The sequence below is a fragment of the Pituophis catenifer genome, unplaced genomic scaffold (assembly GCF_029215685.1).
Source record: "Pituophis catenifer annectens isolate HBS135680 unplaced genomic scaffold, rPitCat1.0.hap2 SCAF_1, whole genome shotgun sequence".
NCBI classification, from domain to species: Eukaryota; Metazoa; Chordata; class Lepidosauria; order Squamata; family Colubridae; genus Pituophis; species Pituophis catenifer.
Genome location: NW_027256881.1, coordinates 344,774,879 through 344,794,560, shown reverse-complemented (window position 1 = coordinate 344,794,560; position 19,682 = coordinate 344,774,879). Strand labels below are relative to the sequence as shown.

At 46.0% G+C, this 19,682-nt stretch overlaps 1 protein-coding gene across 1 annotated transcript in view; it reads left to right on the top strand.

Moving 5' to 3' along the window:
• Positions 1-9,300: 9,300 nt before the first annotated feature.
• SEMA6B (semaphorin 6B) overlaps positions 9,301-19,682 on the top strand; it is a 71,835-nt gene continuing 61,453 nt past the window's right edge. The window contains 2 exon segments of the mRNA XM_070931904.1: positions 9,301-9,406; positions 10,636-10,762. Coding sequence (XP_070788005.1) covers positions 9,301-9,406; positions 10,636-10,762 — 233 coding nt within the window.

Genomic DNA, 19,682 nt, shown 5'->3' with positions numbered 1-19,682 from the left:
CATCAGCCAAACAGTGCAGGCTGGTGACCCCCAGGGGGAGGGCCTTCTCTGTGGGGGCACCTACCCTCTGGAATCAATTGCCTCCAGAGATAAGGAGAATCCAAGACCTCGGTGCCTTCCGCCGTGCCCTTAAAACCTTCCTTTTCCAGCAAGCCGGGCTGGCCTAATTTTTTAAGTGTTTTTAAGTGTTTTGTTTATTGTTTTTAATTAATGGGGCCAAATTTATATATGTATATTTTAACTGTATTTTAATATTTGTACTTGATGTTTTTACTTGGCTGTTCACCGCCCTGAGTCCTCAGGGAGAAGGGCGGTATACAAATTCAAAATAAAATAAAAAAATAAAAAATAAACTGTATGAATTTTTGCCATTTGAGACTTGAGTTGGCCGGAAAGGTCCCAAATCACAGACAAAGGATGTCTTGCTTGATGGCTGGTCTAACAAAGAGAAGGACTAGAAACACAATAGAATAGAGCAGAGCTGGAAGGGGCCTTAGAGGTCATCTAGTCCAACCCCCTGCTCAAGCAGGAGACCCTTCATTCCGACAGATGGCAGTCCAGTCTCTTCTTGAAAGCCTCCAGTGATGAAGCTCCCACAACTTCCTAAGGCAACGTCTGTTCCATGGGTTGATTGTTCTCATTGTCAGAAAGTTCCTCCTGATTTCTAGGTTGAATCTCTCCTTGTTCAGTTTCCATCCATTATTCCTTGCCTGGCCTTCAGGTGGTTTGGAAAATAGCTTGACCCCCTTCCTCTCTGTGGCAGCCCCTCAAATATTGGAATAATTACTATCCTGTCTCCCCTGGTCCTTCTCTTCACTAGACTAGCCATGCCCAGTTCCTGCAACTGTTCATCGTATGTTTTGGCCTCCAGTCCCCACATCATCCTGCTTGCTCTTCTCTGCACTTTTTCTAGAGTCTCAACCTCTTTTTTTATAGTGGGGTAACCAAAACTGGATGCAGTGTCCATTGATTGATTGTTCTCACTGTCAGAAAATTTCTCCTTATTTCTAAGTTGAATCTCTCCTTGGTCAGTTTCCATCCATTATTCCTTGTCTGGCCTTCATGTGCTTTGGAAAATAGCTTGATCCCTTCCTCCCTGTGGCAGCCTCTCAAATAGGGAGCCTGGATAGCTCTGCAGACAAGGCACTGTAATTTAACACCAGCTGTCTGCAATTAAAGTAAGTTCGAATCTTGCCAGGCTCAAGGTTGACTCAGCCTTCCATCCTTTCTAAGGTAGGTAAATTGAGGACCCAGTTTGTGGGGGCAATAAGCTGACTTTGTATAAAATATACAAAAGTATGAAGGCTATTGCTTAACGCACTGTAAGCCGCCCTGAGTCTCCCGAGAAGGGCGGCATATAAATCAAATTAAAAAAAAAAATATCGGAAGACGGCTATCCTGGTCCTTCTCTTCACTAGACTAGCCATGCCCAGTTCCTGCAATTGGTCGCATCCGATGTTTCCTTTCCTGCCCTCTGGTGCTTTGGAAAATAAGTTGACCCTTTTTGTGGCAGCTCCTCAAATACTGGAATTCTGCTCTCACGTCACCTCCTAGTCCTCCTTTTCTCTAGACTGGCCAAACCCCAATCCTGCAACCGTCCTTCGTATGTTTTAGTCTCCAGGCCATAATTCATCTCACTTGCTCTTCTCTGCGCTTTTTCCAAAGTCTCAAAATCTTTTTTTTTTTTTATTAGGGGTGACCCAATAGCACTCTTCCAATATTCGAGGGGTTGCTGCAAAAAGAGGGGGGGGATCAACGTATTCTCCAAAGCACCTAAAAGGCAGGATAAGAAGCAACGGATGGAAACGAATCAAGGAGAGAAGCAATAGAGCCTTAATAGTACAGTGGTTTAGTGCACCCTGTTATTAACACAGCTGCCTGCAATTTCTGCTGGTTCGAATCTCTCCAAGGCTCAAGGTTGACTCAGCCTTCCATCCTTTCTAAGGTAGGTGAAATGAGGACCCAGTTTGTGGGGGCAATAAGCTGACTTTGTATAAAATATACAAAAGAATGAAGGCTATTGCTTAATGCATTGTAAGCCGCCCTGAGTCTCCGGAGAAGGGCGGCATATAAATCAAATTTAAAAAAAAAAAAAATTAACCAGTGGAACAGCTTGCCACCAGAAGTTGTGGGTCCTCCCATCACTGGAGGTTTTTAAGAAGAGATTGGACAGCCATTCGTCTGGAATGATATAGTGTCTCCTGCTCGAATAGGGGGTTGGACTAGAAGATCTCTAAGGTCCTTTTTCAGCTCTGTTATTCTGCTTTGCGATGGAGAGCAAGCAGCAAGGACCAAATCTCAACTAGCCAGGTGGTGCCCATCAAACGTAATCCGATCACTTACGAAGCTTGTTTGGAAAGTAGCTTTTGCACACCTCTCAAGGCAGTGGAACTCCCTAAGTAGATTATGTGATGCTTGATGAAATATTTTCCTTTTGTTTGTCCTCAATTTGCTGATTTCATTAGTTCTCGCAGCAATCTGCCGTCAGGTGGTTGCACCGGAGGGGGGGAGAGAGGGGGGGAAACGACAGTTTCTCTCTTCCTTCGCTCTTCTCGGCACGCAATTTGGTGTCTGGGGGAAGAAAATCAGTGTTATTCACATCCTTCTCATTTCCATCTCCCCCTACTCAATACAATCGAAGGCTAGTTTGGTTCAGTGGTTGGGCACCAGGACAATCACCAGGAGACGAGAAGTTCTAGTCCCACCTTAGGCATGAAAGCCAGCTGGGTGACTTTGGACCAGTTGCCAGGAGATGGTGAGTTCTAGTCTCAACTTAGGCATGGAAGCCAACTGGGTGACTCTGGACCAATCACCAGGAGATGATGAGTTCTAGTCCTGCCTTAGGCATGAAAGCCAACTGAATGACTTTGGGCCAATCATCAGGAGACAGTGAGTTCTAATCCTGCCTTAGGCATGAAAGCCGGCTCGGTGACCTTGGGACAACCACCAGGAGACAGGGAGTTCTAGTCCCGCTTTAGGTATGAAAGCCGGCTGGGTGACTTTGGGACAATCACCAGGAGACAGGGAGTTCTAGTCCCGCTTTAGATATGAAAGCCGGCTGGGTGACTTTGGGACAATTACCAGGAGACAGGGAATTCTAGTCCTGCCTTAGGCATGAAAGCCACTTGGGTGACTTTGGGCCAGTTGCCAGGAGACAGTGAGTTCTAGTCTCAGTTTAGGCATGGAAGCCAACTGAGTGACTTTGCTCCGATCACTAGGAGACTGTGAGTTCTAGTCCTGCCTTAGGCATGAAAGCTGGCTGGTTGACTTTGGGCCAATCACCAGGAGAGTGTGAGTTCTAGTTCTGCCTTAGGCATGAAAGCCAGTTGGGTGACTTTGGGCCAGTTGCCAGGAGATGGTGAGTTCTAGTCTTAGCTTAGGAATGGAAGCCAAGTGGGTGACTCTGGACCAATCACCAGGAGATGATGAGTTCTAGTCCTGCCTTAGGCATGAAAGCCAACTGAATGACTTTGGGCCAATCACCAGGAGACAGTGAGTTCTAGTCCTGATTTAGGCATGAAAGCTGGTTGCGAGACTTTTGGCCAATCACCAGGAGACAGTGAGTTCTAGTCCTGCCTTAGGCATGAAATCCACTTGGATGACTTTGGGCCAGTTGCCAGGAGACAGTGAGTTCTAGTCTCAGTTTAGGCATGGAAGCCAACTGAGTGACTTTGCTCCGATCACTAGGAGACTGTGAGTTCTAGTCCTGCCTTAGGCATGAAAGCTGGCTGGTTGACTTTGGGCCAATCACCAGGAGAGTGTGAGTTCTAGTTCTGCCTTAGGCATGAAAGCCAGTTGGGTGACTTTGAGCCAGTTGCCAGGAGATGGTGAATTCTAGTCTCAGCTTAGGCATGGAAGCCAACTGGGTGACTCTGGACCAGTCACCAGGAGTGTGTGAGTTCTAGTCCCACTATAGGCATCAAAGCCAGCTGTGAGACTTTGGACCAATCACCAGGAGACGGTGAGTTCTAGTCCTGCCTTAGGCATGAAAGCCAACTGAATGACTTTGGGCCAATCACCAGGAGACAGTGAGTTCTAGTCCTGATTTAGGCATGAAAGCTGGTTGCGAGACTTTTGGCCAATCACCAGGAGACAGTGAGTTCTAGTCCTGCCTTAGGCATGAAAGCCGGCTGGGTGACTTTGGGACAATCTCAGGAGACAGGGAGTTCTAGTCCCGCTTTAGATATGAAAGCCGGCTGGGTGACTTTGGGACAATTACTAGGAGACAGGGAATTCTAGTCCTGCCTTAGGCATGAAATCCACTTGGATGACTTTGGGCCAGTTGCCAGGAGACAGTGAGTTCTAGTCTCAGTTTAGGCATGGAAGCCAACTGAGTGACTTTGCTCTGATCACTAGGAGACTGTGAGTTCTAGTCCTGCCTTAGGCATGAAAGCCAGTTGGGTGACTTTGAGCCAGTTGCCAGGAGATGGTGAATTCTAGTCTCAGCTTAGGCATGGAAGCCAACTGGGTGACTCTGGACCAGTCACCAGGAGTGTGTGAGTTCTAGTCCCACTATAGGCATCAAAGCCAGCTGTGAGACTTTGGACCAATCACCAGGAGACGGTGAGTTCTAGTCCTGCCTTAGGCATGAAAGCCAGCTGGGTGACTTTGGGCCAGTCGCTCTCTTTCAGCCCAACCCACCTCACAGGACTGTTGTGGAGAAGCTGGGAGGCAGAAGGCACATTAGAGATGTTCACCACCTATAATTATTTCCTGACAAGAATAAAGGCGGGATAACAAAAAATCTTTTTAAAAAAACGTGACGGCATGTAATCCATCCATCCATCACTGCAATAACAGATGGCCCTCCGTGTCTCCCACTCCTGCTTTTGACTGACAGATGACTTGCCAGTGATTTTGCAAAGGAGGAATTTGCAAACCGCTAATTATTCATTTGGAGGAAAATAGGTCCCAACGAATTTAATGGGGCTAACTTCTAAATTGATATCTTAAAATATATTTCCAGGCAGGGCTTCTGCTGGTTTTCTTAAAAATAGACCCTTTTTTTCATCCAAACCGAGTTACGTGCGGGGACACGAGGCACATGTGTGTTGGCATCCCCGCATAAGTGGCATTAGCTGGTCCTCGACTTACGACCACATTTGAGCCCAAAATTTCCGTTGTTAAACGAGACAGTTTAGTGACTTTTGCCCCATTTTACGACCTTTCTTGCCACTGCTGTTAAGTGAATCATTACCATTTTTTAAGTTACATGGATGTTAAGTGAATCTGGCTTCCCAGGGTGGATTTGATTTAAATCGAGTTGATTTAAATCACAATTTAAATCATGATTTAACTCACTAGTAAAAAGGCTTGATTTAAATCAACTCGATTTAAATCATAATTTTTAAAGAGCAACTGTCATCTCTGCTACTCCTTTGACCCACTGTTGACTCACCGATAGTCCCAGGGTTGCAGAATATACAGCCTCATGCTACATAACTTGGTAGTAGAGCCTTGGTAGTACGGTGGTCTAAAGCACCCTGTTATTAAGACCAGCTGCCTGCAATTACTGCAGGTTCGAATCTCGCCAGGCTCAAGGTCGACTCAGCCTTCCATCCTTTCTAAGGTAGGTAAATTGAGGACCCAGTTTGTGGGGGCAATAAGCTGACTTTGTATAAATATACAAAAGGATGAAGGCTATTGCTTAGCGCATTGTAAGCCGCCTTGAGTCTCCGGAGAAGGGCGGCATATAAATCAAATTAAAAAAAATAAATAAATAACTAAGCTCCATTTCATGCTGTATAAACTAAATTATTTATGTATCTTAAATAGAAAACTATTTTACGATAGATTTTTACCCCAAAAGTTTTTTATTAAAATAAATTCAATAAAAATAAAAAAAAATCCGATTTAAATCAAAAAAATCTGATTTAAATCAAAAAAATCTGATTTTTTTTATTTTTTTTTAAAAAAACCATTGATTTTTATCCACCCTGTGGCTTCCCCATGGGCTTTGCTTGTCAGAAGGACGCAAAAGGGGATTGCATGACCACGGGATGCTGCGACCGTCATAAATACAAGTCAGTTGCCAAGCTCTTAAATTTTGATCATGTGACCATGGAGATGCTGCGACAGTCATCATCATCATCATCATCTCCTTTTAATGATCCCATAATCCCTTGCGGGGTGGAGCCAGGGCAACTGAATGGAGCAGAGAGTTTACTGGCCAGATGCCCTTCCTGTTGCCAGTGCGGAGTTATATCCAGCAGATATATTCTCATTGTGCCCAGAGAGAGAAATATCTGCCTCCACCTAGGATCGAACTCACAGCCTCCTGATTGTGAGGCGAGAGCTCCACCTCTAGGCCACCACACCACTCTATGCTGCGACAGTCGTAAGTGTGAAAAATGGTCATAAGTCACTTTTTTCAGGACCGTCGTAACTTTGAACAGTCCCTAAACGGTCTGTTGTAAGTCAAGGGCTACCTATAGGGTAGTGTTTCTTGACCTTAGCAATTTTAAAGTGCGTGGACTTCAACTTCCAGAATTCCTCGGCCAGCAGGAGTATGTTCTGTCCCCGTTCCACTCACGCACCCCCACAGACGGCCCGGAGTTAATAAGCCACACGACAAAGTTCTTTGAAAATAAAGCTGGCAGCAACCCAGTGGCTAGCTGCCAATTCAGACTTTACTCACACAAAACAAAGATTAGACTGCCAGCATTCCGATAAAACAGGCAGTGTGTCAACAATACAAGGATTAATCCAAATGCAGTCCGATAAAGCAGGCAAAGTCCAGTAACGCAGAGATCATGGATTATTTCTAGTTTTTGCTCGTCACAAACTGAACCGGCCACCACACCCACATTTATACCCTGTGGGGTGTGGTCCAGTGACTCAGCTAATCTCTGACACGCCTTCCCCTCTGCTGTGCACGCTTCTCCCTGCGCCTCTGGCAAGGGTCCAGCCAGCACTTATCTCCTTCGTCGCTGTCCACCTGTGGCTGCGGGGACGTGCTTGGTTCTGAGCCTATCTTTTGGCCTTCGGTGTCCTCCGGAGGCATTGCCAGAGAGGAGGGTCCTGGAGAGGGAGGCCTTGCCAACTCCTCTTCCTCACTCTCAGAGTCTGCATCTGTCGATAGCCCAGGCTCAGGCAACGGAGCCACAACAGAGTAGAATAAAGTTATTTCTCCCATTTCTAAGGATTTCTCCACCTTGTACCTGTGGGAAACTTACTTCTTACTTATGCATAAATGAAAGGGGGATTTATACACCTTTCTGGATAGATGCTATTTTGGCCCCGGGGTACACCAAGCTGAAAATCATGATTTACGGCCAACAAGGCTAACTCCTAGAAAACAGCAATATCGGAATTGGAAATGTAACCAAAAAAACTGGCACATTTTATCATATGTGGTGGGACTTGTGTAAAAGCAAAAAAAAAAAAAAAAATTGGGCAAAAATACATAGGTGGATAGAAATGATGATAGGGAAACATATAGATTTTAAACCTGAACTGTTTTTATAATGCGTAATACCAGAAAAACTTGATAAACGAAGTAGATATTTAATATTGCATGTCTTAACAGAAGCGAGGATTATATCCTCCAAACCACCAGAAGGCAGGATAAGAAGCAATGGATGGAAACTAATCATGGAGAGAAGCAGTTTAGAACTAAGGAGAAATTTCCTGACAGTGAGAACAATTAACCAGTGGAACAACTTGCCTCCAGAAGTTGTGAATGTTCCAACACGGGAAGTTATTAAAATATTAGATAACCATTTATTTGGAGTGGTGTACGGTTTCCTGCCTGAGCTGGCGGTTGGACTAGAAGACTTCCAACTCTGTTATTCTATATTCCATATAAATGCGCCCAATATTGGAAAAATGAAGAAACGCCACGAGACGAAGAGATAATTGGGAAGATACTAGATTGTGCGGAAATGGATAGACTTACACTGAAAATTAAACAGAAAGAATATTCTCAGACGTGGAACTTATTTTACTAGTGGTTGGGAAAAAGGGGTGGAGATTAAGAATGTAATCTCTATTGTTAAGCAAATTAAATATCCAGACAACACGATATCTATTAAGCACTAACAAATGTAAACAATAGAAAATTAATTAGGTAGGTAGGTAGGTAGATAGCAGTGGTGGGTTCCTCCCGATTTGGCCCGGTTCAGATGAGCTGGTAGTGGTGACGATATGACGTCACTGAACCGGTTCTCTTTGTTCGGGAGCTGGGCCCTCCCACCTCCCCCCCACCCGCATTATTCTTACCTTTTATTTGGCCCCCAATTTTTCGCTGCCTCCCGAGTCCCAGCTGATCGGCTGGAAGGAAAAAAACTGTTTAAACTCTTGCCGCAGGGCTTCAAAGGGCCGCCTTACAGCTGATCAGTGTTAAAAGGCAGTGTGACGGTAGACCAGTGCGCTCGAAAAACAAATGGGTAGACCGGTGCCTCCAAAAACAAATGAGTAGACCAGTGCCTCCAAAAACAAATGGGTAGACCAGTGCCTCCAAAAACAAATTGGTAGACCAGTGCCTCCAAAAACAAATGGGTAGACCGGTGCCTCCAAAAACAAATGGGTAGACCGGTGCCTCCAAAAACAAATGAGTAGACCGGTGCCTCCAAAAACAAATGAGTAGACCGGTGCCTCCAAAAACAAATGAGTAGACCGGTGCCTCCAAAAACAAATGAGTAGACCGGAACGCTCCAAGAACAAATGGGTAGATTGGTACAGCTCTACAAGCAATTAAAAGCCTGGTAGACCAGTACCTCTGCTAAATCCTAAATAATTGTCACATGACCATTAAGCCACGCCCGCAAAATAAGCCACGCCCACAGAACCGGTAGTAAAAAAATTTAGAACCCACCCCTGGTAGGTAGGTAGGTAGGTAGATAGATAGATAGATAAAGAATTGACCCCTTTTCTTCACTTCCATCAAACCAAGTGAGCTTAAAAACTTTCCCAGTGGAATTCAAAGGAAAACCGGGAGGCAAGTAGAAATCGGATGATAAATTGGTCAGACACGGGGGGGTCATCCGAGGGGAGATCTATCTTGGCAACTGGCATCTTCATTCTCGCAACCAAGCGCTAAGGGAAAGAGGAAGGGGGAGGCAAGACAAGCAGTGTCTTGGGTGGATTTTGGAAACAAATCAACAATAGAACGGCAAGCGTAGGTGCGCGGTGCGGCCCGGGGTTCAAGCTATTCGGATGCTAGCTGTCTTTATTTGGGTTTGGGTTTTCTTCCCCAAGCGATACGGTGGTGTAATGTTGAGTTTCTTTGGCCTAACGGCTTAATATTCTTAATATCCATGAAATTTTTCAGGGGTGCGAAGGGCACGCCGCACGGACGCCATGAGCCCCGCCTGCCTGCCTCTCGTCTTCCTACTGCTGCTGGAGAGGACGTCTCGTGCCCACTTCCCCGAAGAATCTGGGCCCATCAGCGTTGCTCTGGACGACTGTAAGTGCCCTGGCAGGAGAGGTTTTGCCATCTGGGAGGTTTTCCAACTGGGGACATTAACAGAATCTTGCAAATCTGAAAGTACCCCCCCATCACCTATGCACCCCAAGAAACTAGGGAGAGTCCCCTCCCCCCAAGCAGGGCTGTTGGGACTTCGCAGGAGAACCTCTAGCTAAGATTCTGTGCAGTTCGGAGAACCCCCAAATCCGACTCCTGGCTGGTCCCTCCCATCCCGCCCCTCCCAGGAGTCCCCACGCGGCCCGTTTTGGATGCAGGTAAGTGCGGGGCATGTGCGGAGGCTCGGGGGAGAGTGAAAAACGGGCATACTGGAAGTTCGGGAAGACTGGAAATGGCCCGTTTCCGGCCTCTAGAGGGCCTCCAGAGCCTGGGGAGGCCATTTTTGCCCTCCCGGAGGCTCGAGAAAAGGCTCTGGAGCCCGGGGAGGGCAGAAAGACACCCCCCCACCCCCCCCCACCATGGTACAGGAGGCCGACTAGGCCATGCCCACCATGGCCACACCCACCCAGCAACCTGGCAGAGAACCCCTTGCTAAAATTTTTGAAGCCCACCCCGCCCCTAAGACATTATCCACCCCTCCATTCAGCCCCAGCGGCCTCTTATCCAATTGTTGCCTTATCTCCAGCTCTTCCTCCTGTCTCCCAAGGCCATTCGCACAGACTATTACAACTTTGCATATAGGGGAAGCAGTGATTTCAATCCAGACCTTGATCCTACACTCATCAAAAAGCACCTTGGATTTTCCTCATCCTGAGGTTGGATAACTAGACCAGGATTCCTTTGGGAAGTGCCCAATACCAGTAGTCCTTGACTTACAACAGTTCGTTTAGTGACTCTTTGGAGTTACAACCGCACTAAAAACAGCGACTGGTTTTCAGATTTACGACCGTTGCAGCATCCCCATGATCACATAATCAAAATTCAGATGCTCAGCAAGTGACTCATACTTACGACGGATACCGTGTCTCGGGGCTCACATGAACCCCTTTTGCGGCCTTCTGACAAAGTCCAGGGGAAAGCCAAGTTCGCTTAACAACTGGATTACTAATTTAACAACTACAGTGATTCACTTAGCAACTGCTGTGGGAAAGGCCGTAAAATGGGGCAAAAAGCTCACTTAACAACGGTCTCAGAAATGCTGGGCTCTGTTGTGGTAGTAAGTTAAGAACCACCTGTGACTTCTCACCCGTCGTTCCTTTGATTTCCTGCAGACGTGAAGCAATATGCGGTGTTCGTGGGCAACGGACTCGGCCGGTTCGCTGGCCAAGACGGCGGGGCCGAGCGCCTCCATATTCAACGGATGCTGACCATCAACCGGACTCTGTTTATCGGAGAGAGGTAATTCGACGCTGCCCATTTTTAGTGACTTTTCTGTGGCATCGGACATCTGGAACTTTTCCTAGCGATCGGCTGGTACAATCTAAGACAGACTGCCTCTGGCAGTGGAGGTTCTATCCTTTCTACGCTGTTAGTTTTAAGGGGGGGTGGGGGTGGTAGCTACATGATATGGGGGCCGAGGCACTGGTGAATATTTCAGCGAGTCTGGGAGAGGTTGGGAAGCTTGCAACACGAGATTGGCTAGAATTGATTGCAAAGTTGTCAATATGACTACAATAACCCCCTTGAATCCAATGTCGTTTTACAGAGCAGTCCAGAGCAATGTTTCTCAGTTTGAGGCCTGGACTTCAACTCCCAGAATTCCCTAGCCAGCCATGCTGACTGGGGAATTCTGGGAGTTGAAGTCCACTCCTCTTAAAGTGACACAGATTGAGAAATACTGTTCTAGAATATTAATATATTGGTTATGTATTGTGTTCTGTTGTGTTATTTATTTATTTATTTATTTATTTATTTATTTATTTATTTATTTATTTATTTATTTTTAAATTTGTATACCGCCCTTCTCCCTGAGGACTCAGGGCGATGAACAGCCAAGTAAAAGCATAAACTACAAACATTAAAATATAATTAAAAAGATATATATAAATTTGGCCCCATGACTAAAAACAATAACAAACAATTAAAAACATTTTTAAAAGTGTTAGGCCAGCCCGGCTTGCTGGAAAAAGAAGGTTTTAAGGGCATGGCGGAAGGCTTTTTGTGTTGTGTTGTGTTGTGTTGTGTTGTGTCTGGAATGGTGTAGTGTTGTTACGTTACGTTGTTATGTATGCTATGCTATGTTTGTTGTGTAGTGGTGTGTTGTGGTGTTATGTTGTGTTGTGTTGTTTTTTTTTTTAATTTGATTTATATGCCGCCCTTCTCCAGAGACTCAGGGCGACTTACAGTGCGTTAAGCAATAGCCTTCATCTTTTTGTATATTTATACAAAGTCAGCTTATTGCCCCCCACAAACTGGGTCCTCAATTTACCTACCTTAGAAAGGATGGAAGGCTGAGTCAATCTTGAGCCTGGCGAGATTCGAACCTGCAGTAATTGCAGGCAGCTGGTCTTAATAACCAGCTTAATAACAGGGTGCCTTAGACCACTGTACTACCAAGGCTCTTGTGTTGTTATGTATGCTATGTTATGTTTGTTGTGTTATGTTGTGTTATGTTGTGTTACGTTTTGTTTCGTTACGTTATTGTTTGTTTTATGGAGTTGTTAAGGATCAGCACCAACCTTAGAATTAGAATAACTTTATTGTCACTTCGAATGTACAACTCATCGGCATGCATTAAAATGAAATTTTATTGCATACAGCTCTCAAAGGGTCACCCCCTCCAGTATACACAACATAAACATGGCAAAATAAAGAAATACAACATTATGCATCGGCCCACATATATTATATGACACAGAGAAACAAACATACAACCTGACAGAATATTATTTTATTTATTTTATTCGATTTCTATACCACCCTACTCCCGAAGGACTCAGGGCGGTGCACAGCCAAACAATAAAACACATCCATACAAAATTTAAAAGTAAAATAAAATCAAATTAAATAATGTTGGCTACGACAAATTTAAAACCCTGAACTATTTAAAACCAATTTTAAAATTGAATGTATAAAATACTAAAAGATATTAAAAATTAAAAATCTTTTATGAAAGAGGGAGAAAATTAGGCCAGGCCTGCCTGGTGAAACAATAAGGTCTTTAAAGCGCGGCGGAAGGTGCGCAGATCCGGGATCCTCCGTATCTCTGGGGGGAGCTCGTTCCAGATCGTAGGTGCCCCCACAGAGAAGGCTCTCCCCCTGGGGGCCGCCAGTCGACATTGTTTGGCCGACGGCACCCGGAGGAGCCCCTCTCTATGGGAGCGTACCGGCCGGTGGGAGGCTATTGGTGGTAGTAGGCGGTCCCGCAAGTACCCAGGTCCTAAGCCATGGAGCGCTTTAAAGGTGGTAACCAAAACCTTGAAGCGCACCCGGAAGACCACCGGGAGCCAGTGCAGCTCGCGCAGGAGAGGTGTTACATGGGAACGCCATGTCGCTCCCATTACCACCCGCGCGGCCGCACTCTGCGCCAGTTGGAGCCTCCGGGTGCTCTTCAAGGCGAGCCCCATGTAGAGAGCGTTGCAATAGTCCAGGCGGGAGGTGACAAGGGCATGAGTGACCGTGTGTAACGAGTCCCGATCCAGAAAGGGACGCAACTGGTGAATCAGGCGAACCTGATGAAAAATCCTCCCGGTCACGGCCATCAAATGCTCTTCTAAAGACAGCCGTGAATCCAGGAGGACGCCCAAGTTGCGTGCCCTCTCCGTGGGGGCCAATGATTCGCCCCCAATAGTCAGTGATGGCACCAACTGACTATATCGGGACATCGGAAACCACAGCCACTCGGTCTTGGATGGGTTGAGCCTGAGCCTGTTCCTCCCCATCCAGATCCGCACGGCCTCCAGGCACCAGGGGTCTCCAAACTTGGCAATTTTAAGACTTGTGGATTTCAACTCCCAGAATTCCTCAGCCAGCTTTGCTGGGAGTTGAAGCCCACAAGTCTTAAAATTGCCAAGTTTGGAGACCCCTGATATAAACAGTTTAGAACAGGGGTCTCCAATCTTGGCAACCAGAGGTTCTGGGAGCTGGAGTCCACAAGTCTTACAGTTGCCAAAGTTGGAGACCCCTGGTTTAATAGACCCCAGATTATAAGAGCCACGGTTTTTAGAAACTACGATCCTCTCCTTCTACAAACCGGAATTAAGCCATTATTGGTGGAAAAGGAGCCTGTGTTAATTCAGAGGTTCTACCATTCAACCTTTCTCTACAGAGCTAGGTGCGTATTGCTCGGAAAGGTTCTCTTCACATGCTCAGAGGCTAGTGGGTTTCGGGAGCAGGCTGAGGCAGGCAGCTTCCGGGGACCCTGCCCCAGATTCAAATTAGAGATTTCAAAAAAGAAATCTAATAAAATGAAATGAAGCCCTGGAATGGGGTTCACACCCCAGATTTGCAAGTCTGGATTCTTCCAGTTTGCAAATGCAGGATGTTTAAAAGGCAGGAAAAAAAGCACTCTGTCCATGCACCGGTTCCCTCTCGTTAGCTTCCGAGGAGGCTTTGCTTTTATTATGATAGCTTTAAATCCTGGTTAAAGGAGGCCCTGTCTTCAGCTGGCTCCCCACGGGGTGGAAAGAAAAAGAAAGGTTTCTGTAATCCGAGGCGATGGCATAGCGTCCTGATACCGGAGTAAGCAGGCCGGAGGATGGAGCCAGCGGCCTGCTGCGTTGCCATGGCAACCTACAGACCACGGGAAGCGCCTGAAATGGAGAACCAGGAAAGCGAGACAAATGAGCAATGGTGGTCAGGTTGCAGCAGGAGGAAGAAGCGAGAGGTTTTCGGAACAGGTTGCAGAAAAGAGGTTGCTCAAAGGAGATGGGCATTATGGGAAAAGTTGGCGCTTTCCCCCATAATGCCCCTCTCGGATTGCCACCCCCCCCCGAAGTGAGGTCTAGCGACTTGCGGCGTCTCCTGACAAGGTTCCCGGGTCCCGCCTCCTGCCCCCTTCATTGCTCTGACAACTCAACAGAATTGCAGGTCTCTCAGGCAACTGCATGAGGACTAGCACCTTGGCTGAGCCAAAGAGACATTGAGTAACGATGGCACGATCTCGCTGGGGTTGCCATCAGGCATGCTTTTTCTACTACCCATTGTGCTCAGCAAAGCATGGGATCATGGTCTTGGGGGGGGGTTTAAAAGGGCGGACAAAGGCAAGAGTTAGGGGGGAAGTATGAATTTAATTAATTAATGCACCCGCTGTGACATCACAGGGAGGCAGTAGGAAGGGTTAAGCGTAATGGTTAAGGCATCGGGGAAGAAAACAGGAGGCAGCGAGTTCTAGTTCCATATTGCGCATGAAGCCGGCTGGTTGACTTTGCGCCAATCACTAGGAGACGGTGAGTTCTAGTCCTGCCTTAGGCATGAAAGCTAGCTGGATGACTTTGGGCCAATCACCAGGAGACAGTGAGTTCTAGTCCCGATTTAGGCATGAAAGCTGGCTGCGAGACTTTAGGCCAATCACCAGGAGAGTGTGAGTTCTAGTTCTGTCTTAGGCATGAGAACTAGCTGGTTGACTTTGCACCAATCACTAGGAGACGGTGAGTTCTAGTACTGCCTTAGACATGAAAGCTGGCTGGATGACTTTGGGCCAATCACCAGGAGACAGTGAGTTCTAGTCCCGATTTAGGCATGAAAGCTGGCTGTGAGACTTTAGGCCAATCACCAGGAGAGTGTGAGTTCTAGTCCTGCCTTAGACATGAAAGCTGGCTGGATGACTTTGGGCCAATCACCAGGAGACAGTGAGTTCTAGTCCCGATTTAGGCATGAAAGCTGGCTGCGAGACTTTAGGCCAGTCACCAGGAGAGTGTGAGTTCTAGTTCTGCCTTAGGCATGAGAACTAACTGGTTGACTTTCATCCAACCACTAGGAGACTGTGAGTTCTGGTCTTGCCATAGACCTGAAAGCTAGCTGGTTGATTTTGGCCCAAACACTGGGAGACTGTGAGTTCTAGTTCTATTTTAGGCATAAAAACTAGCTAGGTGACTTCAGGGCTAATTGCTAGGAGACTGTGATCTCTAGTCCTACTTTAGACCAGAAAGCCAGCTAAGCCAATGAATGAATCTCTCTTAAGCCCAGCCCACCTCACAAGGTTGTTGTGGTGGAGAAAAGAAAAGGAGAAAGGATCGTAGGTAATTTTTTATTTTAATTTTTATTTTTATTTTTTTGTGGTGCAAAATCATTTTATCTTACAACGGGGCTGTCCTGGCCCCACAATCTTTGCAACAATGGCCTAGCTTCACAGCCCCTGGCCCAGACTGCAACCCCCTTGCCGAAATCTGGGAATTAATTAATTTAGGTTTGGAGGGTATCTTTTTGCAAGTCGAGTTAATGGCGCCCCAAGCGCCTCAGAGACCTGGAGGTTTTCTTCAGTCGCCATTGTTCGAGTCCCAGGTGCCAATCAATCGGTGCGCATGCGAGAGGTTTTGCCGTCTCGCAACGTAGGAAATAAGGACCGGCGGGGGGGGGGGAAGGTCTGCTCGGGGGCAAATTCTTGTCTTTCTCCAGCTCAATTAGGCTAACGTATTGCCGTCGGCGATGCGAGAAATCAAATCACGCAGAATCCTAGAAATTGGCTGAGAGGGGATTTTTTTTTTTCTCCCCCCAAAGATTCTGTAGTTTGGAAATTAGGTCCCAAAAGTGAACATGTCAGAAGAGAAGATTTTAGTTCAGCCGTAAAAATGTTGTTTTTAAAAATAGTCCTTCTCGGGAACAATTCCTTGGAGTTTTTCTTTAGAGAGAAGTATACTTGCTGCTTCGTTTATCCTTCCTTCCCTCCTTCCTCCCGCCCTTCCTTTTTCTTCTTCCATCGACTTCCTACCTCCCCTTCCTTTTTCTCTTTCTTCCCCCCTTCCTCCTTCCTTCGATTTACCTTCTTCCTTCCTCTCTCCCTCCTTCCACCTTATCTCTTTTTCTTCCTGCCTGCCTGCTTTCATCCCTTCTTCCCTCCCTTCTCTTTTTCCTTCCTTCCTTCCTCTCTCCCTCCTTCCACCTTATCTCTTTTCCTTCTGCCTGCCTGCCTTCATTCCCCCTTCCCTCCTTTCTCTTTTTCCTTCCTTCCTTCCTTCCTCTCTCCCTCCTTCCACCTTATCTCTTTTCCTTCCTGCCCGCCTTCATCCCCCCTTCCCTTCCTTCTCTTTTTCCTTCCTTCCTTCCTTCCTTCCTCCCTCTCTCCCTTCCACCTTCCACCTTATCTCTTTTTCTTCCTGCCTGCCTGCTTTCATCCCTTCTTCCCTCCCTTCTCTTTTTCCTTCCTTCCTTCCTTCCTTCCTGCCTGCCTGCCTTCCTATCTTCCTACATTCTTGCCTTCCTTCATCCCTCCCTTTCTCTCTCCTCTGTTTTTCCTTCCTTCCTTCTTTCCCTCCCTCCGTCGTCCCTCCCTCCCTCTCTCCCTTCCTTCTTTCCTCCCTTCTCTCTTTCTTCTCTTCTTTCTTGCCTCCTCTCTCTCCTCCCCCCCCCTTATTCTACTTGATTCTATGGCCACCCATCTCAAGTACACTTAATTTATCTCTTTGTCAAATTTATACAGCCACCCATCTCACAAATGTGACTCTGGGCAGTGTACAATAAAATCAACAATTCAAACCATCTTAAATAACCATTAAAAGCCATTAAACCCAAATCTAAACAAGATCGCGGGAGGAAATACATGACTCTGAGCAACTCACATCATTAAAAACAAATATATATATATATATATATATATACACCCACACACACCCCGACACACATACAGTAGAAAAAAATAAGAGCATGAAAATACACAGAAGAATCATTAAAAAATACTCTTCGCTTAGCCGAGGGTCGTATTCATTAGATGGACGGTATGTAAATTTGTAGGATAGGATGGGCTGGGCTGGGCTGGGCTGAGATGGGATGGGATGGGATGGGATGGAATGGAATGGAATCAATGGTGGGTAGCTACCTGTTCGCCCCAGATCAGATGAACAGGTAGCGGTGGCGGTGGTGAGAGGCTCCACCCACCCGCCTGGACGTCTCTGCACACGTGCAGAAGCTTCTGCGCAGAAGCATAGCGCGAGCGCACCCATGACCAAACCAGTAGTGCTCAAAATTGAAACCCACTACGCTATAGCATAGCATAGCATAGCATAGCATAGCATAGCATAGCATAGCATAGCATAGCATAGCATAAAATAGAATAAAATAGAATAGAATAGAAAATACGGAAGGGAAGGGAAGGGAAGGGAAGGGAAGGGAAGGGAAGGGAAGAGAAGAGAAGAGAAGAGAAGAGAAGAGAAGAGAAGAGAAGAGAAGAGAAGAGAAGAGAAGAGAAGAGAAGAGAAGAGAAAATATGGAATGGAATAGAATAGAATAGAATAGAATAGAATAGAATAGAATAGAATAGAATAGAATAGAATAGAATAGAATAGAAAATACGGAAGGGAAGGGAAGGGAAGGGAAGAGAAAATGTGGAATGGAATAAATAGAATAGAATAGAATAGAATAGAATAGAATAGAATAGAATAGAATAGAATAGAATAGAATAGAATAGAATAGAAAATATGGAATGGAATGGAGTGGAATAGCATAGCATAGCATAGCATAGCATAGCATAGCATAGCATAGCATAGCATAGCATAGCATAGAATAGAATAGAATAGAATAGAATAGAATAGAATAGAATAGAAAATATGGAATGGAATGGAGTGGAATAGCATAGCATAGCATAGCATAGCATAGCATAGCATAGCATAGCATAGAATAGAATAGAATAGAATAGAATAGAATAGAATAGAATAGAATAGAATAGAATAGAATAGAATAGAATAGAAAATATGGAATGGAATGGAGTGGAATAGCATAGCATAGCATAGCATAGCATAGCATAGCATAGCATAGAATAGAATAGAATAGAATAGAATAGAATAGAATAGAATAGAATAGAATAGAATAGAATAGAATAGAATAGAATAACAGAGTTGGAAGGGACCTTGGAGGTCTTCTAGTCCAACCCCCTACTCAGGCAGGAAACCCTACACCACATCAGACAAACGGTTATCTAATATCTTCTTAAAAACTTCCAGCAGTGACGGAGCATTCACAACTTCTGGAGGCAAGCCGTTCCACGGACTAATTGTTCCCACAGTCAGGAAATTCCTCCGTAGTTCTGGGTTGCTTCTCTCCTTGATTAGTATCTGGATGCTCTCCGGTGTCTCATTCCGCTGACTCCAAAGGGGAGGCCTGGCAAACGCAGCTCGGCCAACTGCTCCTTCAAGCCGCTCCGTCTCGTTTTAATGGGGACGGATAAAAGTTTAAAGAAGGACAGATGTGCGCAAGATGGAGCCGATTCCCTGGAGCGTGCGTGGCCCTCAAATTGCAACGGTAACAGCCGCTTTGGTGGTGAAGCCGAAAGACACCGGCCCGGTGCTATAATTGTCTGGCCAGAGAAAGATGATGGGCATTAGATGGTACACCAGCGCTGTTCTTTCAATCATTCGTCATATGTTTTAGCCTCCGGCTCCCTCATCCTCTTTGTTGCTCTTCTCTGCACCCGTTCTAGAGTCTCAACATCTTTTTTGTATCGCGGTGACCAAAAACTGGGTGCAAAAGAGCCTTGGTAGTACAGTGGTCTAAAGCACCCTGTTATTAAGACCAGCTGCCTGCAATTACTGCAGGTTCGAATCTCTCCTTGAAGGCTCAAGGTTGACTCAGCCTTCCATCCTTTCAAAGGTAGGTGAAATGAGGACCCAGTTTATGGGGGCAATAAGCTGACTTTGTATAAATATACAAAAGGAGGAAGGCTATTGCTTAGCGCATTGTAAGCCGCCCTGAGTCTCCGGAGAAGGGCGGCATAAAAATCAAAATTAAAAAAATATATATTAAAAAAAAAATATTCCAAGTATTCCTTATCACTTCTTGTGATCTTGATATTGTAGGACGCCCCCCTCCCAGAGAATGAAATATTTTGGGGGAGATTAAAAGAGGCAGAATATTATATTTCCCGAAAAAGGAGAAATGGAGAAAAAATCTTAACAAAGGCAGAAAGCAGTCCCAACAACCTCCAGCAGACGCTTGAAGTCTTTAGAGATGGCATATTTGGCACCTGTTAAGAAATCCAGGCCAGCCTATTCACAAACAAAACACCGTCGGCTCCAGTTGATGGGATTAAGAGTTTATCTCTGCCCCCCGCCACACCACCCAAATTCTAAGAACAGGACATGACCTTTAGGACATAATAGGACTGTGATGGCGAACCTATGGCCCGTGTGCCAGAGGTGGCATGCAGCGCCCTCTCTGATGGCATGCGAGC